At 39.7% G+C, this 19,124-nt stretch overlaps 1 protein-coding gene across 1 annotated transcript; it reads right to left on the reverse strand.

Moving 5' to 3' along the window:
- Positions 1–1,206: 1,206 nt before the first annotated feature.
- Positions 1,207–16,924, reverse strand: socs5b (suppressor of cytokine signaling 5b). The gene is made up of 2 exons (XM_060872131.1): positions 16,612–16,924; positions 1,207–6,851 (listed from the first exon to the last, which is right to left on the reverse strand). Exon 2 carries the CDS (start codon positions 6,832–6,834, stop codon positions 5,155–5,157), a length of 1,680 nt encoding a protein of 559 aa, XP_060728114.1. The 5' UTR covers positions 6,835–6,851; positions 16,612–16,924; the 3' UTR covers positions 1,207–5,154.
- Positions 16,925–19,124: the final 2,200 nt, after the last annotated feature.

The raw sequence follows: 19,124 nt of genomic DNA on the forward strand, positions 1-19,124 counted from the left end.
GGCTGTGTTACTCTGACCTTTATGAATGAGAGACAGTTTGTACTGAATGACTGACTTGATAAACTTCATTACATGATACCCAAAGCTTAAACTATTTAGTGTGCCAAGTATTTGCATACTAAAGAAATAGCAGCAATGCAATATCTTCAATGAAAATAAAATTCGCCACCTTTATATTGCATGGTGTATTGCATGGTTCATTTTCCTTCCCTAAAATAGATAATGCAGGCCGAATCATAATTTAGAGACATGACACTTGGTCAATAGACTTCTTTCACACCCTCATGCAGGCATGAGATATGGGACCCATCAGCCAACTGGTGGCACTATAGTGTACAGTTTTACTTTTTAGCTCATATCTCATGAACTGTAATTTCTGCAAACATTTTTTTTAACCACAGATTCAATAATTCTCCTAAATAAAAAGGCCTCAAGAATCACTTCCCACATATTTTTGCACAAAAAATAATTAGCATAATTTGCATAATATGTGAAACTAGCTTTAGCAAACTGGTCTTAGGATTGTTTATCCTGTATTCATATATGTGTTGTCAAAATACTGTGAGATTCACTGTAGATCCACAATAATTATCAAAAATGTGTTGAGATTTCTGAGGCAGGAAGCCTAATTTACTCAAATATCTTTAACTCATGATTGGTCAAGTATATGGTTTAGTCACACGTATGAGGCGGAGAAACCTTTCCCAGGGACCTTGAGTCCAATCAAGCTGAAATTTGGTGAGCTGCATCTTGGTGCTTCTCTGTAACTTAGTGAAATTGGTAAGAACAGGCCACTGGGGTTGATATTAGTGCAGGGTGCTTAGATACCAAAGTCAGGTAAATGTGAGTCTAAATAAAGTAACTAAAAAGTGTAATATTGCTCTCAGATCTCTAGGTCAGAAGCAGAAATGTAACAATAAGCGTTACTAATTATTAATACCTTATAATACATGTAATACAAATAATACAAGACCAAACTAGCTCAGACGCTTGGATCAGAAGTGCCCTGATGCCATGCTGAGAAAATATTCATTCGCTTTTCATTACATTTACATGTTTCACTGTGTTCTAGTCTAATTCACTTCACCGAGCACTTTGTAAAGGCCTAATCTAGCAACAAATCCATATCTTTAAATAATTTAAAAGAAGGGGGAAAAATACTCACGAATTAGGTTTAATAAATGGGTCTCATTTCACTGCATGGAATACACTTGATGATTTTATTGGTAATATTAAGACAATGAAGCATTTCGCAAAGCACCAATAATGACAACTACAACCATTGTATTCATTGGCTTTAAAAAACTGAAGTTTATGCATTAGACAAAAGCATGAAAGTGGAAAGCAAAAAAAAGGTCAGGGAGTAAACAGACATTTCAATGCTGAAACACTCTAATTTTTCCAGCCGATAGAAAGCAAGAACAAAAGCATAGGAGGAATATAATTTGTTAGTCTATATTTGTCTGATAAGAGCTCCTCCAGCCTGTGTCTTTTGATACGGACGTTGTGATTGGTCAGGACGTATAAAGCATTCTGGGATGCACAATGACAACCATTAGCGCCCATCATTGTCAAGCCCTGTCAGCACGTTGCCTGCATTCATTCAGCAACGAATGTGCATGTAGAGCATTAAAGTGAAACTATAGCGAACCACGGTTACATCACACTCATCATATTAGGGAGAAGAGTTATGTAAACATAATTATCTTGTTAATGTGTTTGCATAAAAGTATTACACAACTCTCTTGACACTAATTCTAAAAGTACAAATCCAAAGTCTGTAAGGTCAGAGCTTATGTATATAAAGCCAAGCTAAATTTCATCCAAGATCAAAGGTAAGGGTTGGCTGAGACTTTCTAGAGACCATGCTCCTCCTCTACATAGGAAAGATAAGCTCATAGTCAATCCTAAAATTTACTCTTCTTGATAGATTTTTAAATCCCTTACCAAACAAAAACACAGAGACCTCTCTTTAGAGGTCAAAATAGAACGCTATATAGGCATGTTAGTGAACAAAGCAGAGAGCCGACATCCCTTATTCTTCTGTAATGATGGCACGGAGCCTGCTTTACAGATCATATGGGCAACATGTGGCACATGCGATGTCTGACACATGCGACTTTCCCATAGGGAACAAAGTGTAGGAACAGTTTCCCCAGGACAGAGAAGCTGCTTTAAGATTCTATGAGTCATTTGATACAGAAAACCCCACAGTTTTAGATCATATTTACGAGGCACACTTTAAAAGCAACTTAAAAGAAAAACTTTATTCCTTGTCATCACGGCTGGCCATCTTTCAGAATCAGATAACAATTCTCAAAGACAAGGAGTGAACTAAATATACGATGGCCACTGGGCCTTAAACATACCGTTGCAACCCTTTACCAAATAACGGCTAATTGAGGTTTTCAACTCCACCCTGCCTCAAGCAGCAAGACAACAGGGTGCTCAAAATGTTTCAATGGAGCCCTGTGTTAGCCTCTTGCTAATGCTAACTTTAGCATAGCGCCCAAACGGTGTGGAAGCCAGGCAGACTACACAAACAACAGAATTTCTGCTTTCAGCTCGACATATCCGAAAAGAGGGTGATGCTGAGGATGTGGTTGGACTGGGGAGGAAGGAAAAAAGTCCCTCTACTCTATATTTTCTTAGAGCCCATCAAGAAACACAGACTGGTCCTTTTAGCAGGTGGTAAATTTAGAGGCTAGGTTAGTAAATTTAGCCTGTGATTAGTGCCTGTAGGGCAGGGCAGGGTGTAACTCTGCCAGGAGAGGCTCATTTGCTGAGTGGTGGCACAGAAAGACCCATGTGTATGTGCGAGCAGGCCACATCGTTCTAAAGTACAAAACCTGAGTGTGAAAGCAGGAGCTGGGAGGAATAAGGCACAGGTTGTCATTAAGAATTTAGGGACTAACTTGCAATACATCAACACCTTATTAAATTACAGTCCTCCTAATGTTCAGCACACAGATCACAAGCGTAACAGATTTTTTTGCTGAGTCACCGCAGTCATCAAAAGTGTAAAAGGGGAGGATAATACGGTTTTAGTTTTTTTTAAACCCATTACTCAGTTTCCTGGAGACAGTTTCAGATGCAAGAAATGCATATTGCTCACAACACATTTACCCAGTTTTGAAATGTTGCATTGGTTAAATTGTTAGAAAGACATGAGTAAAACATCTCAAATACAGGTAAAGCTCACAAATACACCTTTGGTCGATGATCCTCAAAAACACAAACACTAAAACAATCACTTTAATTGTAGCATAGCATTATGCGTAAGATAAACTCTGAGTTGACCTGAGCAGCTTTCCATATTAATATAGTAGTAACTCTTGACATTAAACTAGACTTGACTTTTAGGCTTGACTTTATTTGCCCTATATCAAAAATATTCCAATGATTTAATCCAAGGATGCTTTCACATAATGAAATTTGCATTTTGTCTCTGGGTTTACGTTCATTTAGGCAGTGAGAGTGAGACCACAGCAATCACACTCAGGTTTGGACAACTTGTCCGAGATAGCCTGCGTAAGACGGTCTCAGTCCGTTTGCAATGAGCTCTAGTACCGTTTTGCTGCAGTGAGTAACCCTGAATTGACCCAACTGCAGGAAGAAAACCAAACATGCTGTGTATTATGGGTTGCGGCTAACATTTCTTTGCAGATGTGAGCTGCTAAAGCTGTATGTGGAAGTCTAAATGTTATTTATATAGTTAGCTAATTTTTATTTATTTCCGACTGTGTTCTCTGTGCTTAAGTGATTTTGTGATATGTACATGCACTTGAGTATTTCTGACCACTGAATTAAAGAGTTTTAGAAGTAACTTTTCCCTCAGCCAAAGTCGTTTTGCTTTTTTGGTTCATTTAATTCACGTGCGTTGTGAAACCAAAACAAAAGTATAAAATTCACTCTAATTTGGACTCAGCAAACGGACTATTAGTTGTGAAAGCGCCCTTAGGCTATATGATTAAAAGAGGTGGCTAAGCCATAATTTGTTACAGTGTTAAATGAATCTCACTCATTAGTGCACACAAAAAATTACAGAAAGCATACCGAAGTAATATGCTCCACAATGGGTAAAAGTGCAATGTAAGTGGAACTAACCACAAATGATAAGAAAATAGGCCATCGATACTAATAACGAGTGTACAAATGGCATCTTTATATGCTGTGTCTATGATGAAGATAAGTTATAGTGAGGTGAACACACTCGCCTCAAATATAACCGATTCGTTCCCCATAAAACCACAGGCAAATTGAACAATTTAAACAAGGACTATCTAGATAATATAGATCAGTGTTAAAAACAGACCACCGGTTTACAGTTTGGGAACAGACACTTATGACCCCATGTAGGGCTGAAGTAATAAAACTCATCTGATACTGCATACTGTATGTTTAATTTAAACGTTTACTACTCAAAAGACTAGGTGCCTGTTTGTCGCTCGCTCACAAAAAACGTGGTAACAGGCTATTTTATACTTGTGCTGTGTGATTGTGCCCAGAGTTAACGTCGCAGCCTCTACCCTGCAGCACATCGTACATGACTGTGTATTTGCAAGTACTCTCTTTGTAGCTGGTGGATAACAGGAAACATTTTTTACTGGTAATTTCCTCTTCTTCGTGTGGTACATTTGTGCTAAGCAATAAAAAGACAAGCCCAGTGTTAAAAGCTGCTGATATCCTCTCTGCCCATCTTAATAGTCGTTTTAATTTGTTTCTGGGAAATTAGCCATGATTAATATAATGAATCTTCAATATATCTAAAGGAATGTAAATTCAGGAGCATTTACCTAGCTTGATTTTCATTTTTACAGGAAATGTCCTGGGACCATAGAAGTTAAAATGGGAGAGAGAATGCACCGGTATGCAGACATTTTAGCAGGCAGCCTGTAGCATATCCATTAGCTATCATAAAAGAAACTGGTCAGTAATTACTAACACATTTCAATCCTGTCCTGATCAGCAAATACTCATGCTTGTCAGATAGCACATTCTGATTATTACCAAACATGTATTCCAAGCATTTAATATAAAAAAAAAAATGAATATATGCCATATGTTAAAAGCCTGGTGTTGATCTGATCCAACACTATTGGCAGAATCTTTTGTCTTCAAATCTCCTTCCTCCATCAGCTGTAGATCCAGGCCTTATTTGACCTTGAAAGGTGGTTCTCTTTCTAGCCAGCGAACACGTACTTTCTGTTTATAGTGATACTCCTTGAGGAAATCCTGCATAGCTGGTGGCAGTGGCAGGGCACCAATGCCATCATAGGTTGTCTGACTGCAGATAGCAGCACGAGCCAGATGCTGCAGGCTGAAAGGGAAGGTCCTATGTAAGGGGACGGTGAGCAAAGGCTCAAAAAACATACAGGCGCTTGGGTCTTTGTAGTGCTCCAACAAACCTGTGACTGTTGAGGAGTGGAAGACACAGGGGTCGTGTGCATCAAAACTAAAATTGTGGTTCCACTGTTCAATGCGTGCATGCAGAGAACGGTTGTATCTGCGGAAACTGACAGAAAATAAATAGTCCTCCTGGGCAGAGTCACGTAGTAGAAAAGTGCCCTCTGGTCGGCCATCCAACAGTGCCTCTGCCTGGTAGCGATCCATCACTCCCCAATAGCAGGGAAGAGCTGTGATAGCCAGTAGATCAGGCACCAAACAATGAATAAAGTCAATCTGTGTGTGAACCTTCCAGGGTCCTGGCTGCCTGGAGGAATGGCCATCTCCAGAGGCATGTCTCTGCTTAGGCCTCCGTGCCTGCAAACACAGAGTGGTTGAGTCCTCCTCGGAGTCACAGTCAACAGGCTGGGATGGCACTGCCATACTCGCCCCAACTTGGGCCATTATCCCGGACAACCCTGCTGTTCCAGCCCCCAAACCCTTGACCTCCCCAAGCCCTTCTTCAGAACAGGGGGCCATCTTTGGTCCCAGTTTGTAAAGTGTAGCTCTCTGTGATGTGGCCTCCAGTGTGTGAATCCGTGCATTTGGAGGAGGGTCAACACCTTCCTCTATACTTAATCTACGACGTTCACGGAGCCTCTCTTCCTCATCCTCTGGGGAGGGATGTGTTGAGTCAAAAGCGTCCAGCATTGCGGTGGAGGAATGCGGGCTGACTGGTGCTGTGTGCTGCTTGATGAGATGCCACTTGTTGGCCAGATCGGAGCCCGGTGGGAACGGGCAGGTTTCCAGCATAAGCTCTGTTATGTGGATCTTGCGCTTAGAGGACAGCTGGCTCTTGGCCAACCGAGGGCGGCGGGGTGATGGCAAGGGCAAACATAAGCCAACAGTGTCCTTCAACCGTTGCCGTACAGAGCGAACACTTAAACTCCGAGCACTTACCCCTCCTCCGTTATCACTCACTTCCTGGATGGAGCTGGACCCATAACAACGTTCCCGTCTTCCTGAGCTACCTCTCGAACGTCCTGTCCGCCTGTCTGCCTCCAGGGAACTCTGTGTCTTAGTGGAGCAAGAGTGTTTCTTCTTACCTCCCCATGGAGCATGTCGGGAATAAGAATCTCTACGCAAAAGTGGGACACTTCGTGTATCCTCGCTTTCTTTGTCAACTGTGATCTCGACAAATTGGGGACTATCTGCCACGCAGTTGTGTCCTCTATGTCCCCCACCTCCTAAGGTGACCTGTGAAGGAGCAGAGCCCTGATCGTCCTGGGACTCACCCGTGTGTGCTACATGAGAGGGTACACGTATGTCCACTACACAGTGGACGTGATCCATGTCTACATTCCATACACTTGTTTCTGAGCCACTGGAGTTAAAGAGGGTTTGACATCTGCTTCTGAGGTTGCTCCACATCCTTCCGACTTTCTCCATAGACTAGAGACAAGAACCTATTGGGTAAATAGAAACAGAATATAGTCACTATGAAAACTTTGAAAAGTCTATGAACACTATAAAAAAAAGTCTTTCTCCTGACTGTGCAAAAAATGTAATTAGCATTTAGAAAGGATGACGGTGCTTATAGTTTAAAAAACTGTGGAGTCATATATAATGTGTTAAAAATAATTAGGCTCTTAACAGCTCACAGAATGTGACAGCATGGACGTTCTGGCTATATAGAAAATTGCACCTTCTGGGTAGTGATTAGTTAGTAACTGGAAAGGTGGGCATGTGAAGCATGTTAGGTATGATGAGCCAGATACAGACAGGGTGCATAGCATATGTGTGTACTATGCACATCCATAGAAAAATGTGTGGATTGTTGGGACACACGATGAGCACAGAGTTGCCAGGCAGATATGCTGAGATGCAAGGCTATAGCTATAAATGAACCCAAGCTTCTACTCACAGCTGATCTGCTGGTATGTAATGTATTACTGTGCCAGTCTAGACCTGACTAAGAACTTTCCCTGTCATAGAAGCAGACGCATGCTAGAGAGAAATACCGAAAAATGGGAAGAGTGGCGTACATACAGTGAGTCAGATGAGGGTGATAGTTATGTCAAGACCCAAGCCAGACAATGAAAAGTTTCTCTTCCCTTTTCTAAACTGAGACACATCTTGCCTTGTTTGAACAACAGGGTTCATGGCATGCAAAATTAGGCAGCACTGTATCAAGCGATTAACTAATGAGAAACTTTCCCCCCCAAATATTCAGAGGTCATACAGTTGAGGCCAAAATTATTAGCCCCCCAGGAATTTTGGAACATTTTCCTAAAGATCTTTCCAATGTTTGCAGCATTGATAAAACTTGATATAATCAAACATTCGCCAGTGCTATTTAGTAGCTTTTGGTACATTTTGGAATATAAAATACATTTTTAGGCTTGCTTTATAATCAAATATAGTGAAAATGGGGTGGTCAAAAATATTAGCCCCTTGTGAATATTTGCTTTCAAAACACACCCAATTAATCAATCAGCTTTCAAAACACACCTAATTAATCAATCAGCTTTCAAACCACACCTTTGCAGTCAATTGGCTTCCTAACAACACCTGGGCATTCAATCAGCATTAAAGGACTCCAAGGAACAGGGCACTTGAACACATTATTGGGAGAGACTACTTTTACTCACCATGCCAAAGACAAAGGAAATCAGTCTTGAGCTCAGAAGGAAGATAGTGGAGGCTCATGATAAGGGGGAAGGCTATACTGCCATTTCCAAGCTTTTCACAGTGTCTAGAACCGCCGTACGTTGCATCATTGCCAAGTACAAGGAGACAAATTCTGTAAGAAACAAACCTGGGCGTGGTCGTAAGCGCAAGATTTCAAGAACCCTGGAGAGGAAAATAGTCAGAGATATCAGCAAGATGCCCCAGACATCTGCCAAGATGATTGTTGCTGACCTGGCCTCTTCTGGAGTTGATGTTTCAAGGAACACAGTTGTGAGGGCTCTTCATCGTGGTGGGCTTCAGGGCCATCGTCCCAGAAGAACCCCTTTACTCAAACAGCGGCACATCACAGCTAGACTGAGGTTTGCCCGTGAACATTTGAAAGGTAAAGATGAGTTTTGGGAGTCTGTGCTTTGGTCTGATGAGACTAAACTGGAACTGTTTGGGCACATGGATGTTGCTTATGTTTGGCGAAGAAAGGGTGAGGCCTTCAACCCTAAGAACACAGTTCCCACAGTTAAACATGGTGGTGGGAGCATCATGCTGTGGGGCTGTTTTGCAGCTTCAGGCACAGGGAGCCTTGTTCGGGTGCATGGCATCATGAAAAAAGAAAATTATGTTGACATTTTGAGGGATAATATGCAGAAATCTGCTCGTAGTCTAGCCTTAGGTCGTCGCTGGGTCTTCCAACAAGACAATGACCCAAAGCATACATCGAAATTGGTCCAACAGTTCCTGAAGGATACCAAAACAAAGGTCCTGGAGTGGCCCGCACAGAGCCCAGACCTCAATCCTATTGAGAATCTGTGGCGAGTGCTCAAAGTGAATGTCCATGCTCGGAAACCACGTAATTTGGACCAGCTGGAGCAATTTGCAATGGAAGAATGGGCTAAAATCCCTCAGGAAACCTGTGCCAACCTAGTAAAGAACTACTCTAAGAGGTTGTTGTCAGTTGTGGCTCAGAAAGGGTTCACTATTGACTATTAATGACCGGGGGCTAATAATTTTGGACGTTTCATTTTTGCCCTTTCTTGTTTCAACTCACTATTTCAATTAAATATCCTAATCAAACTTAGTGGAGATTTTGTCTTTGTTATTTTGGAAACAAACACACTATAAAACACTTGTTGTTAATGGTCATTTCCATGGAGAAATCAAGAGTTTTGTCTAATTTCATAAGGGGGCTAATAATTTTGGCCTCAACTGTATATATTTCATCTTATCTACTTTATCTCTAACAAATTTGATTTTACCTAAAATGTGTCTGTTGATTTTTACACAAACTTCAGTCAACTAATGTGTGAAGAAATAAAGTTTGTTTCTCATATTAGAGGCTGCAGTTATCCTTAAGGACTCACTTGGGCTTTTCACTTTGAGTTTGATTGTGATGTTAGCATACATGCTACAGTCTAAATGCTGAATTAATAAGTCCTACTAGATACACGTATTTTGAAGCTCATAGTAAAAGTACACGTGTGATAACAGAGGACATGGGTGTCCAAGAAGGGTGTAACTCAGAGAGGGAGCACTATGCAGAACATTCAGTTATAGATTACACTTATGTGTGCATATATGTAACGCTTACATACTGTATGCACATGTTTCTAGCTGCTATATGAAAACTGACAGCACAAGGGTTCCACTACGCCAAATGTCTTTGTAACGATGTGCCATTGCAGAACTAGATGAATTGCACAGCATAAGCAATGAACCACCAAACCATGCAGACAGACATTGAGTGACACCAGATGTAAACAACTGTCTGGAAAGCTGAAGAAATCATGTCCAAAGTGAAAGCCATTTTAGCTCTAGCTAACTAGCCATGCTCGGCTATAGAGAATATGGGACTCTGTTGATTAATAGCTCACCTGGAGAGATCCAGATGTTGCCCTTCAGTCAAACAGTTTACACCCACCTAAGCCATATTCTGAAAGAAAACATTAACTACTTAGGCCTTACAGACAACATGTTTAGTTTCAATGTCTGTATTCATGCCCACGTTAAGCTTAACAGCTCATAGGATTGATCTGCTGTTGCTCTTTAACAGTAAGACCTGAACTGGTTGCATGTGCTTCTGAACCTTTGGCATGAACGCCTATGCTAAAATACACGGTGGAATAATTAAAAATGTTCTCATTTAATCTTGCTTTATTAATTTTTTTCATTCAGAGTTATTGTGTGTAATAACGCACATGTAAGATTGCAGCCTGCAGAAAAATAGCTTTTGGTTACGAATGCTTAACATGAGTTAGTTCCGGCAATTGTCGCTACCACGTTTAGTGTCGCATCCTTAGTAGATCAGTGTTCCAGTATATATTTGCACTACCATGCACTTCTCACACTTTATGTACATAACTGATCAGTCATATATTCTGTATTCATATTTAATACTCGTACTGTCTATATTGTATCACATCGTCTGCATTTTCTTTTATAGCCTGTATTATCTTGTCTTGTATAGTATAATATTATTTATGTCTGTACTTTTGAGAGTCACAAACAGCTGGAACCAAATTCCTTGTGTGTTCCAAACACACTTGGCCAATAAACCTGATTCTGATATCTAGACCAGTCCCTTTAATTTAAGTAGAACAGTCTCTCTGGCACCAGCCTCGCAGGCTGCTTATTGGTAAATCTCGACATTAAACCATACAGTGAGACCCCATGCCCTATGGACCGGGTGTGTGTTTTTCCAGAATAGAAATGCCCAGATCATGATATCAAAATGCCACCAACTTCAACTTCACCATTTTTACATTCAAATTGATCCCTGTCTGCACCATGCCTCTAATCATACCATTATTGACAAAATAAAGCACATTATTTAACAGAACTGTTCAATCCTGAGCATAGATTATTGGCTATTTTCTCCCCGAGATCCCTCGTCCCACCTAGCAGCTCATCCATCCAGCATCCCATCCAGGGGGTAATTCCAACCTTGTGCTCAGTGATAGGCTCCAGATACACCGTGACCAGGAAAAAGCACTTACTGAGAGTGACTAAGTCAGTGAAATATTTCAATGCTTTGAGCAAGAAGAAAGGGAGAAATTGTGTACTAGCACGGAATTACATAATTGAAAATTCAAAGAGAAAGGATACGAGCTACAACTGGACTTGCTGTGCGCATGATATTTCATATAAACAACTGGGGAACGAGAAAACTTTTGTGTGATGTTTCACACATGAGGCGCATTATGTGGCTTTCTTTCTCATTTATTTCACCCTTGCCTGCAACCTTCTGCGTTCAAAATGCATGCCTAATGTGCCAGCATATCAGATGCATCTTAGGAAACTGTGCTTTTCCATGTGAGCTAGCATTTTTTTCCCTTGACTTTACTAATCATGGTTACAAAAACAAACATAGTAGAGGTCTGGTTTTCCAGAAGGGAAGGGCTGAGTGAGTGATCATTGCATACTCTCACACACTGTTGTAAAGATTAGAGAGGAAGGTGCAAATTATGTCATAGTATGCTGACGTCGTGCCGATGCTCCACACACAAAAAAGGGATTTTATATTTTTCTGGGAAAGAACAAAGCACCATCTTCCAGAGCAGTTCCTCATTTTATGAACAAGAAGTTGCTACATTAAAAATATCTCTCTTAGTGCTACTGTTTTTATCTGGACATTGAAGAAAATCTGAGCTGTCAGAACTGTTCAAGTGTATGTGCGTCTATGCCAAAAGGTCGCTCCCGTTCAATGTATTTTCAGTATGGATGGAAATACAATCAGAGCTACACTAAAATGAATATACAGGTCTTCAGGTTGAAGCATGCTGTTATAAGGTTAGTTTGAGTAGGAGATTAGGATTATTGTTATGGTTAAAAATGCATAGGCTACATAATTATCTCTATGTTCGAAAAGTCGAGAAGTCTTAATATGTCAGAGATGTTAAAGGTTTGAGGAACTGAGAAAGAACCTGCAGATTTCTCACAAATGTAGACTGTAATGTGAGCAGAATGTACGATTGAATGTCTGAAATTGTGTAAGCATATATGCATGAGGGTAAATTAAAAATAATAATGCTTTATATCGGTATTAACCACTCCCTTCAGCAGACATTTAAAATGGGTTGAAAGAAACAATGATCTTACAAATTGCATCAACAGAACTAAAGGGCTTATTATAATAGGTTTAAGGATTTAATTATCTGCTGTAAAAACAATGTACGCACTTGTGGGATTAAGTGAAGTGAACAAAGTTGATTATGTCATGTGTTAGAAGCAGGAAAAATGGCAGGTGAACGGATCTGATTGACTTTGACAAAGGCCAAATTGTCAGCTATTGTGGGGTGTTCCTGGTACAACAGTAAGCTGGACAGGAAGCCTACAGTAATTCATAATCAATTTTTACAAGCATGGTGAGCAGAAAGGGATCTCAGGATGCGCAAAACATCAAGCAGAAAACCACACTGAGTTCCACTTTTAAGTACGCCTATTTCTAAGGAATTAATTATATAGAAATGACCTAATCCTGAAATCACCAGTTGTGTATTCGTCATACTGCCTGTGAGCAGATGTAGTTTTAAAACAAAAATGACACATTAGAAAATATTTTAGTGCAGATAGCAGCATGTGGTGTGCATCATCACTGCAAGTCTCAGGAGTGGGCGGTTTTTACTGTTCTGCAGACATGAGTTATGTCATAGTCAGATATGACGTTTGCAGGACAAAAGAGAGCTAATATTTCATATTTCCAATAAGAGTTCCAGTTCTTCAGCAACTTTATAAAATTTCCAACGCTTACCTCGAGTCTGATTATTTTCATAACAATACGTTTGATCCCTGTAATTTCATAAACTTTCACTGATTTAGTAAATCCACTATATGGTTAAACATCTGCAGGCACGTTTCATTACACTTCCTCAATCTGTTGCCGCAAAGTTTTGTATAGGATGTACAGAGTCCTGACCTCGACCGTACTGAATACCCTTGGGGTGAACTGAAATGCTTACTGTGTAACAGGCTTCCTCACCCAGCATCAGTGCCTGACCTCATTAATGCTTCTGTAGATGAATGGGCAAATTGCCACAGTCAAGCAAAATCTAGTGAAAAGCCTTCTAGAAGAATATAGATGATCATAACAGCAAAAGAGGAAATAAATATGGAATGGGATGCACAACAAGCACATATAGGGGTGATGGTCAGAGTCCAATATATACACAAAGTTTATATAGTGTATAACATGATAATGACAATGGTGGTTTTCTAATTATTTTAATAATAGTTATATTGTTACTGTCAAGTTCATTAACAAATGAAATTTTCACTATTCTCTGTAGCCGAGCATTTCAAAGTTTGGATTTTAACTGACGTCAGATCATGTGCTGAAATATTCGGATGACATTTAGTGAAGCTGACATTAAGTAAATCTTATCTGCGTTTACAATTTGTTTATTTCTGTCTCCATATTTCCACTAAGAAGAAAAAGCCTATGTGGCAGGAATAAGGGGGGGAAACAAACAAACAAAACAAAACCTAGGTTATGTCGATAGTCAAGGCAGCTCCATGTTAACAGTTCATGTGACAAAACATAGTTGTTAAACTGATATTTAACGGCAATCTACAAACAGGTTTGGATTCATAAGTGACCAGCTTAATCTATAATTCACGTTAGTTTCTGCAAATATGCCTAATAATAATCTAGATATGAACATCAGTACGATATTAAAATCATTAATTATGCTTTTATTACCAACATGAAATAAAAAGAGAAAAATAATCAGATATGTATGCCCACACAAAATACTTACATATTTATGAATTTAAAAAAAAGGGATTTATTTAGAAAACGTATGATACACACAGGACATGTACTGTACTGTACTATTGATTGACCTGTCTCTCTTCAACCATTTTGCATACAGTTAACTTTTCAATTTCAATTTATTCCAATCAGACCCACACAGACTATTTTGGTTGCAAACAGACTAACTAAACCCATGAGAAGTCAAGCCACATGGATAGATATATGCTGACTCTAGTGTGAATTTTATTTTCTTTGCTTAAATGTGCACCAAACACTAAGACAAAAGTCCTGCGTGACTGCAGCTTTATAATTAGCAGTTCCTCAATTTTGTTCTGACCAAAGAGACCACAGTACCATCTTCTTTTTTTTTCTAAAATAACCATGTCTGTCGCCATATCATGGAGTCAAACATCTTAAAGGCTACAGCAAAACCACAGACACTGGCAATTCTGTCAAACACAAATATATGCACGCTGAACAGGAAATCTGTTTCCCTGCAAATGATACTTGATTACACCACTTTTCCCCTCGCCCCTTTCCTAACATGTAACTGAATACCCTTTCATTAAATCTGACAAATATCTAAACATTAAAGCTGATTTGTCGATGCATTTCTAATTCCAATGCAGTCTAATGTAGCATCAGTGTTTACCTTTGTGACTAACTCTAATGTTTCATTTGAGTGGTTGTGAGATATAAAGAGCAAGTTGAGGTCAGGTCTGAGTCAGCATATTGCAAAAATGATGCCACTAGAATAGATTTCATTTCTTCTTCTTCTTATGTCACCTGCAGTCCTGCTGGCATGGACAGTAATGCAGATTTAATACCAATATGTCCAATATCCTGGTATAAATTATGTCCATTATATTGCCTAAGTTTTTCCTGACAAATATACAGTGGACAAAAAATGCATCTGCCTTCAAGCTATTCCTGTTAACTGCAACAATGGATTTATCACCAGCAAAATGGAGAGCGCAGTGAGTCATTTCCGCAGGATGAACAATTGCATCAAAAGGCCCACATATGGCAAAAAAAAGAGACCTTGCCATGGATGTTGCTTTGGTGATTCAGCTGGAGTAGCTCGAGAAGACTGCTCCAATGCTGCACTGTATTAAACCCCAAAAAAAGCTCCTCTCAGCTCAGTACGCCTTCTCTCACAGGGTCCTGATGAGTGGCCTGGCTTTTGGACAACATTAAGGGCGTAATCACTTTCTTTTTCCACTGAGGATAAATGAGATGTTTGTGGTAGCCTTTCTCATTTTAGGAGAGTTGCTGTAAGAGGCTGGGTGAGTTCAGCCTGTTTTGGATCTGCGTACAGAAACAGTCGTTTGCTGAGTTTTTGCACGTAGGTTAAATCGGCACCTTCTTTTGGCCGTCTGTAATAGGAATATCTTGTTGAATAAAATAAAAGTTTGCATTTCTAAAAGACTGTTTACAACATGCAATTATGGAAATTTACCTGCAATGCAAAACTGATATTTTTATTCTTTTAGTTTTTTTCTCGTATGGCTAAAACCATTGCCAGGAGACTGAGCAGTATCTCGCTCTACTTGCTCTCTGAACATTCCTCCTTACATTACTGACTAAATGGCCCCTTTACAGTTAGGTTTATGCTCATTTCAGCCTGCTGGCTCTCTGAACGAAATGGTCTTGAATCCAGACTGCAGCACATTTCCAAGTGATTACTGCAATAGTAACAGAACATCTATGCATCACATAAATGCAAAATGTAATCTCGACAGGACGAATAGGCATGCATATATATATATATATATATATATATATATATATATATATGTATATATATATATATATATATATATATATATATATATATATATATATATATATATAATTTTCCAGAACAAAATAAAATAAAACCCTAAACTGAATCCTAAACTTAAAGCCCTGAACTGAATTTGTCTAAAACTAGGTTCTCCTTCTCAGGGCTGGCATTTTCTTTTCTTAAGTCTAGCACATGTTGTCCATATTATCAGGTAATGATCGAGCTTAAACATCAGGTGTGTTAGAGCAGGAATCATGCAGTGCACCGGGTTCCCAAGAGTGGCATGGAGAGCTGCTAGGATTCAGAAATGCTGCACTAATATTCAAATACACAACTTGCTATGCAACTAACAACAAACTCGTAATGAATCAAATTGAAAATGATTTGAATTCATTTGCAAGAAAACGAATAAATGACACTGAATCATTTATGCGATTCAGCTACGTGTTTGACCATTAGTTCTGACGATTAGCAAAATATTATGAAAGATTAAATAGACATTTAGCGTGTCTGACACTTAATGTGTCTGAATACGAACTAAACTAATACATGTTTATTCTTAATAGTAATTTAGGTCTAAAATACACATGAAAACACGAGTCCTGGTCATGAAGTAATCGTGTTGTACGTTGTTAAAACTCTCCAACAAGGGGAAACACGGCTAGCTCACGACGGAATAGAATAGTTCAGTACTTGAAGTGTAAGTGTGCGCCCGTGTTCCTAAAGGAATGAATATGTGTAAATAATGAAAGGAAAGTTAGTAAAAGTTAAAGGAGTCTGTATTGTCGGTGTCTGAGAGGATGTGTCTGGGCAGCGCGCTGTGAACTCACACCGCAAATCTGAGTGACACATCGCTCGCGTTCCGTTACATTCATTCAGAGTTCGCTAACAGGCTAACGCTAACAAAACTCACCGAGAAAACCGTACATACACACAAACGAACGTGTTGCGAAAACACACCGAAGAAATGACTTCGACGACAGGTAAAATTAGTGCGGTCGCTTACCTCGGATAGCTTGGTCGGCGGCTCGTCAGCCCTCTTTTGTCTGTAAAAAGATGGCTATGTAAAGATGTCAGACTCGTAGCTCTCCTAGATACGCTTTCCCGTGACGGTTATAACGCGCGAGATCCCGACTGGACATTCCAGAGGTCCGTTTTTTACACATACATGAGGAAAAACTTTTTAATTGTATATAATTGTGGCACTCTGGAATGCCCGTTTGATCCAGGGCCAGATTTTTTTGAGCCTCGGTCTCTCGGTGGTGTCTTCGTTCTTTCTTGACAGCCAATATGACGGTCGCTAGGCGAGCAGGAGGCGAATAACGTGAGCTCGAAGGCGGGGCAGAGTTCTGGGAAACCAACGAAGGGGAAACGCGGCTTTGATGGTGCGCATGAATGGACACACTGGATTGGTTAGAAGCGTAATGACGGGCGTGTTGATGCACCAATGAACTCGAATAAAGCGACAGCGTCGTCTCCGTTGCTATCCTGAAAACGTGGAGCTCCAAGACAATACAATTCGTAAATCTTCCTGTTTTACATATTTTATTTACTTTTTAATGATTCAAAATCACACGTCTAAGTTTAATTCAGTTGGCTTTACTCTATTTTAATATTATGTCAATGTAAAATGTTATATTCAGTCCCTGTTAAATGCTCAGTGTGTGTTCAACAGTTAACAATAAATATGGCACCAGTTCTTGTTGGAATATATATAAAATAAAAAGAACAACTTTTTTTTTATGTTCTTCCTGCTAATTTCATGTTATTTTTTTTTCTTCTTTCAAAAGGACTCACTCTTTAGAAAAAAATAAATAATTAAAATGCAATGCACTGACCTTATCCAACCAATTAGACCTAGATTTAGTGTAAGAAAGTTGAGAAAGTGTGGAGTAAAGACACAAAGCTGTTATTTTAAAGTTCATAAAACACAAGTATATTTGGAAAGGCCCTGTTTTATAATTAGAGCACAAAAGAGACATTGTCCCTCTCTGGAAACTGCTGTCTAATTTTCTGGCAGACACTGAGTGGCTTTCTTTGACAGTAAGTGTGAACATGAACGCTGGCATCTTGGGGTGGGATGGAGTGCGCCCGAGGGCCCTCACACAACCTCCTCAAGTGGCCTGTTCTATTCTTACCCCTCAGTCTGTACACCCACAGGCCCCACACTATCAGCATCTCAATAGTACATTCAGGTTTCTCCCACCGCTGATGTCATTATCTGGAGCTGTCCTGTATACATGGCTCATGTGAGACCATCCAATGTGAACAGAATATCTTTGACTAATGTCATTGCCAAGCCCTAGGGAAATCACCAGGGTTTGAACAACATCTCCATTCAGTTCCAGCAGAAATCACTCATCTATTTACTGCAGACTAGGCAGAGGAGACATGATCTTAAAAAGAACACAGAAGAAAATAGAATTAATGTACTGATGTTATTAACAATCCTATACACGTCTATCTGAATGTCTTTGAAGCCTCATAGACATTTCTCGCTTTGCCTCCACTTTAGTCCAGAGAACTTTCCAGTTGTTGATGGTGATACCTGATGGTGATACCTTTACAAACGAGATTTCAGATAACTGTTCATGCTCCACCAGGATTTGTGTTTAGATGAATAACCAATTCTGCCAATCATGTAGCGACACCTCTAATTGAACAGGAAAGGCAACAGTCAAACTCCCTCCAAAGTAGAGACAGAGGATTAGTGCACAATTAAGATTAATCCGGGAACTAGGAATATAAAAAAAATCTCATATATACTTGTTCTAAGATAAAGCACACTTAAAACGTATTGGATCAGAGACTGTTTTTGTGTGACATCATTGGTCAGCTGAACCAAAACAAAACACAGCATGCAGTTCATTATCATCAGGCTTATCATCATGAAACAAAATGCATTATATGCGACAAATTATGAGGCAAGTTGCATTTCAAAAGCGCACACTGCCATCTAGTGGATGAACCCGGTGTCAGAGGCTAAACAGTAAAGCATCTTCAGACAGTGCTATACGTGGTTTGTGATTTACAGCTTTCAGTGGAATTGTAGAATATTCAAATGAAATGAATGAGCTAAATGCAATAAGGCAAGTTATTAGCTGCAAGTTGTTACTGAGTTTGATGGGAAAAGTGTATCTATATAAATAATAATAATGGAACATTATAAATTATATACTGTTTGGGTGATTCCAAGCAGCTCCAGTTTCTTAATTGCAATCTCTTTGATTTATTCATTAACAGGATTAACTACATTTCAATTTCCTCGACAAAGCAGAATTCCTTTTCATTAAATGATGTTTTCTGATTGAAAACACCCAATAGTTCAGCACTTATCCCTGCTACCCTGGGTCTAGGTCAATACTTATCCCTGCTCCGCTGGGTCTAGGTCAGTACTTATCCCTGCTCCGCTGGGTCTAGGTCAGTACTTATCCCTGCTCCCCTGGGTCTAGGTCAGTACTTATCCCTGCTCCCCTGGGTCTAGGTCAGTACTTATCCCTGCTCCCCTGGGTCTAGGTC

Source organism: Tachysurus vachellii, chromosome 6 (assembly GCF_030014155.1).
Source record: "Tachysurus vachellii isolate PV-2020 chromosome 6, HZAU_Pvac_v1, whole genome shotgun sequence".
NCBI lineage: Eukaryota > Metazoa > Chordata > Actinopteri > Siluriformes > Bagridae > Tachysurus > Tachysurus vachellii.